Raw genomic sequence first — 11,232 nt, forward strand, 5'->3', positions numbered from 1 at the left:
CTAATTATGTCAGGTATACAGTGCGTGCAGCTCTGCGTTGTGTAACTTTCTCCATTCTCCTGTAACTTCATCCCTCTTAGCCCCAAATATTTTCCTAAGAACCTTATTCTCAAACACCTTAATCTCTGTTCCTCTCTCAAAGTGAGAGTCCAAGTTTCACAACCATACAGAACAACCGGTAATATAACTGTTTTATAAATTCTAATTTTCAGATTTTTGGACAGCAGACTAGATGACAAAAGCTTCTCAACAGAATAATAATAGGCATTTCCCACATTTATTCTGTGTTTAATTTCCTCCCGAGTGTCATTTACAGTTGTTACTGTTGCTCCAAGATATTTGAATTTTTCCACCTCTTCGAAGCATAAATCTCCAATTTTTATAGTTCCATTTCGTAGAATATTCTGGTCACGAGACATAATCATATACTTAGTCTTTTCGGGATTTACTTCCAACCCTATCGCTTTACTTGCTTCAACTAGAATTTCCGCGTTTTCCCTAATCGTTTGTGAATTTTCTCCTAACATATTCACGTCATCCGCATTAATATCGAGTCATATTTTTCTAGCAATTTTAATTTGCCTGTATGTACGAGTGACTGCCTGTAGTGGAACTCAGACTGATATAGTCCAGCTTTAGGTGCAATAAAAATGCGGAAAAATAAGACTGATTACTGTAAAAATGTGTGCTATTTTACCACTACATTATTTCTGATAAGTGTACTGTTATTTTTTTTATTTTAGTGGGTTATTTTACGACGCTGTATCAACATCTAGGTTATTTAGCGTCTGAATGAGATGAAGGTGATAATGCCGGTGAAATGAGTCCGGGGTCCAGCACCGAAAGTTACCCAGCATTTGCTCGTATTGGGTTGAGGGAAAACCCCGGAAAAAACCTCAACCAGATAACTTGCCCCAACCGGGATTCGAACCCGGGCCACCTGGTTTCGCAGCCAGACGCGCTGACCGTTACTCCACAGGTGTGGACAAGTGTACTGTTACGATAATATATTTTAACATAATAGCCTATGTGTTGATGCTCTTTGTAGCAGTAATTTAAATGGCACTCTCCTGCAGCTGCATGGCAATATGGTAGATGTGACGTCATACGAGCTATTCCATCTCAAACCGACCGAAATATAGAGAAAATTAACCTTACAATTTCTAAATACAATGAAACTTTTTTGTATGTAGATAACTGTGATACAATGCTTTGTGCAAAATTTGAGGCATCAGAACTTCATAGTATTTAAATTAAAAATATTTTAATTCATCGTATTTTCATAAAATTAGCAACTTTAAACTGTTGTAACTCCGAAACCCTTTCACCCAATGATCAAAATCATGGTTTATTTTGATGCTGAGAAATTAAAGTTTATATTGACATATAAACAGATTTTCTTACTTCTTATGGAAATGGAGAAATTTAGAATTTTCCTCATTAAGACGCCTTTGCCGAGGAAAAAATATTTTAAAAATATATAGTTAGATTCCGCATTGAAAGTACAAATAAACACATATTTTTTACTGATGGTATGTTGATAAAATATTGAAAATATCAAATAAAGAAAATAAATAGTACGCACGTGAAGTAACCAGCTGTGAGACGGGAGCTTGCCGAGACAAGCAAGGCCAGGAGACAAACACGTGATGTTTCGTCTAGTAGCGCATAGCTGGGCTAGCTTTATCACAAGTTTTCATAAACATAGGAGTAAAATGACGCCCAACGCTCACTTATCTTCAGCTCTCGGCCAGTGCGTGCGGTACTGCGCCGTTCAAGTTCAGGCGTGTGAAAATAATCTATTTAATACCCTCGAAACTTATTGCCATACCTCTGCGCAAACAATGCCGAATCACTCTTAATAATGCAAGGTTTTTTCTCAATATTTTTTTACATTTTTACAAATTGGCAAAAAGCCTAAAAGTAAGTAAAATCAGATTATCTGTCTCTCTGTGTACAATAAAAATAAGGATTACTTCTTAACATAACCTACCAAATGTCAGCTTCAAAATGAGCTCCCGTTCAATGTCCTGCAGTAAATGGTTCCAGAGTTCTAAGCGCTGAAAGAGGCTTGTTTTTATAAAATACGCTAAATTTGTTGCTCAACAATACGAAAACCGTTTGACTTTCGATAGTATATTTTTGAAAATGCACTCTCCTCAGCACCTTGTATAAATAGGGAAAAAATTAGAGTATAAAAAAATGCGAGGTTTTTTACTGATCGATTTCATATGGAATAGCTCATACGTCTTTTCATTAGGCACTGTATTACCGTGGCTAACGAGAAAGACAGGCTATGGCACAAATAAGAGTCACATGGTTATCTTGGTTTGTCATGGCAATTGTGACAATCGCCTAATATAAATATATGTTCAAAATTCTAAAAAAAAAAAACAATGGAATTGCTATATTAAACTCATGTTAAACGTGCATTTATATATAAACTTCTTCAATGTTGGCCATGTTAAGACAAATACTGTGACATTGCGTCATAGCCTGTCTTTTTCGTTAGCCACGGTACTACCGGTTCACGTAAAGGCATTGAGTCCGGACAAAAAGTAACATTCTTGTATTTTTTTTTTCCTTTGCATTTTCTAGACCAGGCGTCTCAAGGCCAACGCATAAAAATTGTTACAGAGTGCAGGTGTAGATAGCGTAGTCAGCTGAAGAGATAAGCGCAATACCCGAAGATAGCCGATCGCTGATTCATGTCACACGCATGAGCAAGCTAAGTCGTAACTATTGCAGGAGAAATGCCACAAAGCTGCACTTTTGAGTTGTACTGTCACAACAGACGGTTGTTTTCGGAAGGAATAAAATTTCTTACGTGGTTTGCAGTAATAGTAATTAATAATAATAATAATAATAATAATAATAATAATAATAATAATAATAATAACTTTACTTTCTAATTATATATTAATGAGTAAAAAGAAATCTGAAGCATGAACAACCATGCATGTTACGTAATTATTTAAGCACAAGGAACTGGTAATCCTACCCCATTATCTCCCAGCCTAGTTGCCTCATAAGTGGTGTCTTGTTGTTATCACTTGTGAGGTTCAGACCTTTCTTCGGACAGTTGACTAAACAACAACAATGCTTCATTTCTAGTAAATGGTTTTTGGTATGTCTTTTTTTTTAAGTTTATACCATATTTAATAAAATAAAATTCAATTAAATAGTAACAATAAAATTACAATTAAACATGTTGGTTGTTAAGGTACGTATTCTTACGATACGTTAATATTAATATAATAATTACAATAATAGTTAAATAATATGTTTCGTAAAGTTTTCAATAATTAACAATAACCAAAACATCTTAGAAATTCACAATTATTTTAAATTAGAACTATTCAAATCTTAAATATGGTCTCAAATTCTTTTCTCAAGTCCTTCAGTACTTCATTATATTTGTTACTGGTCTTGATTCAAATTAGGTAACAATTAGATTAATGAAGTGGTAAATTGACTCCCACAATTTCACTTTCTCTATGAAAGCTTTTATATCTTCATATATTTGCGGTAATAAGGACATTCTTTCTCGGAGAAGGAGACAATGTCGTAGCGGGTGCAGATGTCTATTCAAACGTCGTGATATCAATGACATCATTCGGAGATACACGAACTGCTCCTGCATCTTGTTCCACTCTTACATTAAAAAAGAGAGAGAGGAGAAAGTGCACCGAGAAGGCCCTATTGAGACGTCTGTTCTAGACAATGAATTTGACGTGTGATTTTGGAGCAGACTGCTCCTTTAATAAATTTTACATAGTCTGGATGAACTGAAAATCTGGATTAAAAGTCCTGATTACGGGTTACACTGTTCATACAACATTTTGATTTTATACATCTTAGAGATAAGTATGTTCTCTTTGCTTTACATCACCTTAGCATTTCATGACATTACATCATACACAAAAAGAGGTTGTGAAAATATACGAAAATAAAATATATTGTACACAAAAGCATACATTACTACTTCATCATGCTGATATAAGAAATGCACTAGGTATAAAAAAATATATATATACTATGAAATATAATACATAAGGGATCCTTCCATACTGAATATATGCCTATAGTAACTACTTACCCTCTCATCTAACCATGCAGCCATTTCATCAAAGTCACTCTCCTTATGCATCTTGAAAAAAAAGAAACAACACAACACATAATGCCAGATCCAAGCGCAAAACACACCACAAAACCAAAATCAAAAAGCGAGTTTTTAAACATTTTTAAAACAAGAAACTACAAATGAAATACATTCAGCACAAATAGTACAGAAACAAAACCTTCTACTTAAAATTCTACTTCCACAATAATAAGTAATAACCATTTCCCGACACCTGGAACATAGGATTTAGAGGGAAGGGAACCTATTATTATATTAATTCACAGAGGTAATAGATGAAGTCAATGCCAACAAGTTTTATCAAATAAGTTTTTTGATACATCCAACAGTTTTGTGAATATGAAATGTAACGAGTTGCAACACTGCAATGCTCCTTGAGGTCACTGCTTCCCAGTGGAGGTGAGAGTAACTGCAATCATCCATTCCACAAGACTTGCGAGAGGAGAATGTAAACAAAAATGTCTCATCAGATATGTTTCGATCAAATTTCTGTAGATGAAAACATGAAGTATTGAGGCGATTAATTAAGCAAATTGCTTGGTTTTAACATTCTTTATTACACTATAAGCACTAAACTATAAATTTAGTATCATGAAACTTATTTAACATTCACAGCATGTATCCTTTGCTTTTTACGTAATTGCAAAATAGTAAAGAATGTACATTCTTATAAAACAAAACTATTTCTATTAAATTCCTTTACATTTTATTTAAACTCAAAATAATATTATTACGAACACACATTCTGTAACTTAATCTCCATTTAAGTTATTAACTTTAAAGAAACTGAAAATTAATTTGGAAAAAAAAATTAATCGTAATATATGATATGCCAAAATAATCACCTAGTGATTTAAGACAGCGCTCATTCCGTCGGATCCCGGCCACTCAGTCACTTCTAATGGGTGCACCTCTGCACATAGTGTGTTGGACATTGTGCCACTGTCACATCTGTGACGCAGTGCATGAGGGTTGGCCACTAGAGGGAACCTAAGAGGTGGTGGAGATTAAACTGAGAGAATTCAATCCGAATCGGAATGGGAATCCGGTGTGGCTCAGTGGATACAGCGTCAGCATGTAGAGCTGAATACCCGGGTTCAAATCCCAGTGCCAAGAGAATTTTTCTCCGCTCCACCTATCCTTCATTTTAAGATAACGCAGAATTTCTGCATGGAAATATCATATGTACTTCGGTACATCGTAATAAAAAAAATTAAGTTTACAGTAATGTTAAGTAATGTGTTACGTGTTATGTATGTACAGTAATTTCATCGAAAAGTATCTGATGACACGTTTTTGTTTACATTCTCCTCTCGCAAGTCTTGCAGAGTGGATGGGGTTACACTTATCCCCACAGTGGAGCAATGATCTCAAGGAGTGTTGCAGCACATTACTTATGGCATTTAAGGAACCCGGAGATTCATACTGCCATCACATAAGCGCGCCATCAGTCTCTATCCTGAGCAAGATCATCATGTCCCATCTCCCTCAAATCCATTTTAATATTATCCTTCATCTATGTCTCGACCTCCCAAAGGTCTTTTTCCGTCCGGTCTCCCAACTAACAGTCTATATGCATTTCTGCATTCGCCCATGCATGCTACATGACCTGTCAATCTCAAACATGTAGATTTAATGTTCCTAATTATGTCAGGTGAAGAATATAATGCGTGCAGTTCTGTGTTGTGTAACTTTCTCCGTTCTCCTACAACTTCATCCCTCTTAGCCCCAAATATTTTCCTAAGCACCTTATTCTCAAACACCCTTAACCTCTGTTCTTCTCTCAAAGTGAGAGCCAAGCTTCACAATCATATAGAACAGGCCTGCACAAACAGCACTCGAGCGCGCGCGCTCCTTCGGAGCGGGAGAGCGGTGTTTACCGCTCGCCGAAACGGAGAGGAAGATACGTCAGAATGACATAGACTTACTATAGGTAGAGGAGAGGGAAACGACCACTCAGTTATCTAGTGGAGTGCAGTGTGTAGGCCTATTTTCAGTAACTGTTTCACGTTGCTTACCTACTGCGACAGTACTGTATGGAGGAATCTAAAAGACGGAACATAACATTTAAAATTTTACGATTTACAGCTCGAACTTACTGATCTTCAATGTGACCTAAGGGCTAAAGATCGTTCGAAGAATACTACTAGCCTGGTTGAGTTTTACAAGACTAAACATTAGCAATAATATCCACGACTACACAGGCTGGCTGTGAAAATGATTGCTATTTTGGCTCAACATTTATATTTGTGAGCAACTGTTTTCTATAATCAACTTTAATAAAGGCAGCATCTGTAACTGATGTTTCATTACGATCGGTAGACTACTGTTCCTTTCAGCTCCCAACAGCATAAAACCTCGTTTTGATGTACTGGTAAATAAAAATATAACAAAATGATATTGTGCATTTAAGTAGCTATAGAATTTCTATTACTTCTGTAAAATAAATATTTCTTTATTAATTAATAATAGTCCAAGATAGTTTTGCAATGAACGAGAATTCATTTCATAAGCACTCGTAATACCAATAGTATTTCCTTTTGTATTTATTTTGTACGAGATCACCCCTTCTTCCAGTCCACCCTTATACAGAGCGCAGCTAATATCTGCATTCCACTCATGAGCTGTGAGCCGGCTCGGAGAGCGCAAACCTTATGCAGGTCTGATATAGAACAACTGGTAATGGAACTGTTTTATAAATTGTAACTATCAGCTTTTTTCACATCAGACTGGATGACAAAAGCTTCTCAACCAAATAATACCAGGCATTTTCCATATTTATTCTGTCTTTAATTTCTTTCAGAGTGTCATTTATATTTATTACTGTTGCTCCAAGATATTTGAATTTTTCAACCTCTTCAAAGAACAAATTTCCAATTTCTATATTTTCATTTCATACTATGGTCTGGTCACGAGACATAATCACATACTTTGTCTTTTTGGAATTTACTTCCAAACATATCTCTTTACTTGCTTCACGTAAAATTCCCGTGTTTTCCCTAATAGTTGCAGCACGTTATATTTCATATTCTCAATACTGTTGGACGTATCAAAAAACTTATTTGATAAAACTTGTTCGCATCGACTTGATCTATTAATTATCTCTGTGAATTAATGTAATAGGTTCTCTTTCACTCTGTACATTGTAATTAGTCCGTCTTGAGGTTTTCAGTCTCATCTATATATAATTTCATTTGCACCCATATGTGATATTAAAATGATATGCAAACTTCGCAAATTTTACAATTGACTGTGCGTAAAAGCACAGAAATTGTGAACTTTCACTTTGCAGTGTAATTTAGGTTGAACTTACCCCCAATCTCAGTCATTTAAGTCAATTTGCAGTCAGTAAATTTTAAAACTTAAATTTAATTAAAAGTATGAAACTTCTGCAACCAGAACTGGCTTCATAAACACAGCTAACTTACTTACAATGAACTTCTGTTTTCATTTCAACTTCTCCAAAAATTTACCAACACCATTTCTGAGTATGTCACAAAACGTTTTATATAATATATATATACCGGTAACATTGTATATAACTTTCGATGAAAACCAACTTCAATAAAATGACTTTATTACAAACACAAGGAACCCATACAGTATGTTTTGTAGTTGTATTATTGATTTTTCCAACTTTCACAAAACAAGAATAAAAACAAAAATAGCATCTCCGATTACATCTTTGCACTTCCCTCCCTTTCCACCAAAGCAATTTAGAAGGAACAGCTATTCAGAAAAATATGTTTCAGTACTTTGTAAGCATGACACAATACTCAAAGCCTATTATTTAAATTTTGAATGGAAGTAGATATATGACAAAATATCATTCAGCTGTATTAAATATGTTACTAATGATACTTAAAACTTGTTAAATCGAAAACATTTTTGGACGATCATGCATTTTTCCCCCTACTTACGAATGCTGTTTACATGCTTCGTTAAGTTGACAATACAGCATGTTCTCTGTTGCTATAAAAACAAATGAAATCATTGCTGTTATAATTACTTACCGCACTGAAATACTTACTGCATTAGTGCGGTAAGTAGAAACAAACAGAGCCTTTATTTAGAAAAATACATATTTTTTTCATATCTTCTGTTACTTAAATGACAATCGTCCAAAAACTGTATGCAATACATATATGTTCAATTAACTTTTCCTTGTTCCTGTAAATCTCACTTACCACATTTGTATCGCAATATACTATTATACTTCACTGTGTTAAGTTAAGAAACTTAATATGACAATCTTAGTGACTAGTTTCGACGTGATCTGTCGCCATTTTCAAACTCCCGAAACTAGTCACTAAGGTAAAGTAACAAATTAAAGTTATGTTTTATTTAACGATGCTCAGAACTGCTGAGGTTGTATCTGCGTCGCCGGTGTTCCGAAATTTTGTCCATCAGGAGTTCTTTTACATGCCAGTAAATCTATTGACATGAGCCTGTTGCATTTAAAGACAGATAAAGTTATAATAAATAATAATAACACTGATACTGTTCAAGAATTTAAATATTTGGGTAGTATAATTGACAAGGATGGTGGAGCCTTGGAGGATGTAAAGAACCGAATAAAAAATGCAAATAGAGAATTTGTCCAGTTGTACCCAATATGGAAATCTTATATTATATCTAGATCTACAAAAATTAAAATCTTTAACAGTAATGTGAAATCAGTCTTATTATATGGCTGTGAGACATGGATAACAAGTAAAATTATACAAAATAAACTGCAAACATTTGTTAATAGATGTTTACGAAGAATTAAAAAAATTAGATGGCCAGATATAATCACAAATTCAGAACTATGGAAGATAACAAATCAGAAAGAAATCAAAATAGAAATCAAAAGACGAAAGTGGAATTGGATAGGGCACACAATCAGGAAAGAAGATGGAGCAGTAGAAAGAATGGCTTTGGATTGGAACCCGCAGAGTAGCAAAACAAGAGGAAGGCCAAAAATACATGGAAGAGAACAGTTTTGGAGGAAATTGCTAGGGAGGGGAAAACATGGAGCGAAGTGAAGAAGTTTTTTTTTATTGGGTTATTTTACGACGCTGTATCAACATCTAGGTTATTTAGCGTCTGAATGATATGAAGGTGATAATGCCGGTGAAATGAGTCCGGAGTCCAGCACCGAAAGTTACCCAGCATGTGAAAAAGTTGGCTACAAATAGGGTCCGATGGAGGCACTTCCTGAATGCCCTATGCTCCTCATGAGGAGATACAGGAGTTTGATTGTCGCATTTAACCTCACTTAAATGCCATTGATCTGGGCTGGGATCGAACCGCAACCTTAGGCACGGAAGGCCAGCATTATACCAACTGCGCCACTCAGGGTGACAAGTAACATATTAAGTTTCATAAATTGACACAGTGACGTATAAATAGTTGTTAATTTAACAACAAGTTCTAATTATCATTAGTGATATACAGTGCACATGTTACAAATGTGTAAATTAAGAATGAATATTAAATATGTATATTTTCTATACGTGTAATATTATTTCACACCATCATCTCTCTTAAAATTGATACTAAGTAATACTACGGGCATCTTTTTTCATAAATTTGTAATTTAAAAGACAGAGTATTGATAATTTCATGTCAGGAATTCTTCCATATTTCACTTAAAACCAACAAAAATTGTAGAGCTAATAAAAGATTTTTAATAAATTCTATTACTCGCTAATATGTTTTTGCGGGATATCAGCCGAGTTAAAATTTTGGAATGTTCCAAGCTTTCAACTGTTATCTCTGCAGATCTTCAGGGAAGTTGTGTCTGGACAGAAAGTCGTGGGTTATATAGATGTTAGGCTGTCTCAGGTGATATGGGATTGGTTGGCGGATCGGCCAATCCGGGGCCGGGAATTATAATTCCTCATAAGCTCCGCCCCTCCCAGGATTCTTGTGTGAAGTTTGGCAGGCGATGAGTCCTGTACCACCAGTTGGAATCGGTTGCTGTCCTCGGTCCGTGATCTTCGTGACCTTGATTGTAAGAGGGCCTAAGCTGGTCCAAGGCCAGTGTCCATGTCTGACTGAGCTATAGTCCACCGTCTCTGTTAAAGTTGTTTTTCTCCAGCTTAATCTCTATGACCTCCTTGATTGTACAACCGATTCCAAACGGTGGTACAGGACTCGTCGCCCGCCAAACTTCACACAAGAATCCCGGGAGGGGCGGAGCTTACGAGGAATTATAATTCCCGGCCCCGGATTGGCCGATCCACCAACCAATCCCGTATCACCTGAGACAGCCTAAGATCTATATAACCCACGACTTTCTGTCCAGACACAACTTCCCTGAAGATGGCTGCAGAGATAGCAGTTGAAAGCTTGGAACATTCCAAAATTTTAACTCGGCTGATATCCCGCGAAAACATATTAACGAACCAACGCCGAGAAAGCCTCAAATCATAAATTCTATTACTGTTTAAAAATATATAATAATGTAAATACGCACTTAAACATAGCTTAATGCTGAGTGATATAAAGACAAGCAAAGTTTCCAAATTATTTAGCACGACATTTCCGCTCATGCACAATGTAAGCTCACACACAATAAAACAAGCTTACCCTAATCAGCTCATCTTGCTGACCAGGTGCACCAGCAGCCTACTCCCAGTCCAGAAGGGGTCAAGGGTTGAGCAGACAGATAAAACCCACCGGGACCAAGGGCACAACAGGATCCAAACAGGGCATGCACACCAAACCAGGAGCCCAGATGTCAGAAGTAACAACACACACAGTGCAGAAAAGGTAGTTCCATCACACCAACAAAAGGAAAGGAACACAAAGGATGGAGAAAATAAGAATACAATGTAAAATACGGAAACATAAACCTCAACTCAGGAACTAGTTACAGTAAAGTCTATACTACTATATAAAAGAAACTTCATGGCACTAAAGTCACATAAAGACTCCAGCCAAGCACCTGCCATCTAGCAGACAATTCTGTAACTACCAGATGGGATAGGGTTGCTGCAGTCAATGCTGCGAGTCCCCACAGGTGTTGTTAGTAGGTTTTTTTTTTTTTTAAATGGAGTTTTCCCACTACCGTGGGTCTCCAATTTTTCCAACACGAGGCTAGG

The 11,232-nt window shown here is 35.9% G+C and overlaps 1 protein-coding gene across 4 annotated transcripts in view; it reads right to left on the reverse strand.

The window, feature by feature from the left end:
• The window catches only part of LOC138706339 (TOM1-like protein 2), a 63,777-nt gene that overhangs the window by 14,107 nt on the left and 38,438 nt on the right, over window positions 1–11,232 (reverse strand). The window contains exons 9-10 of one of the 4 annotated variants that reach the window (XM_069835496.1): window positions 10,718–10,756; window positions 4,100–4,150 (exon numbers count right to left, since the gene is read on the reverse strand). The exons of 1 other annotated variant lie outside the window; for it this stretch is intronic. In XM_069835496.1, coding sequence (XP_069691597.1) covers window positions 4,100–4,150; window positions 10,718–10,756 — 90 coding nt within the window. The remainder of the gene's footprint in view (window positions 1–4,099; window positions 4,151–10,717; window positions 10,757–11,232) is intronic. 2 more of the 4 variants (XM_069835516.1, XM_069835507.1) reach the window with 2 other exon arrangements.

This window comes from Periplaneta americana, chromosome 1 (assembly GCF_040183065.1).
Source record: "Periplaneta americana isolate PAMFEO1 chromosome 1, P.americana_PAMFEO1_priV1, whole genome shotgun sequence".
Lineage (NCBI taxonomy): Eukaryota > Metazoa > Arthropoda > Insecta > Blattodea > Blattidae > Periplaneta > Periplaneta americana.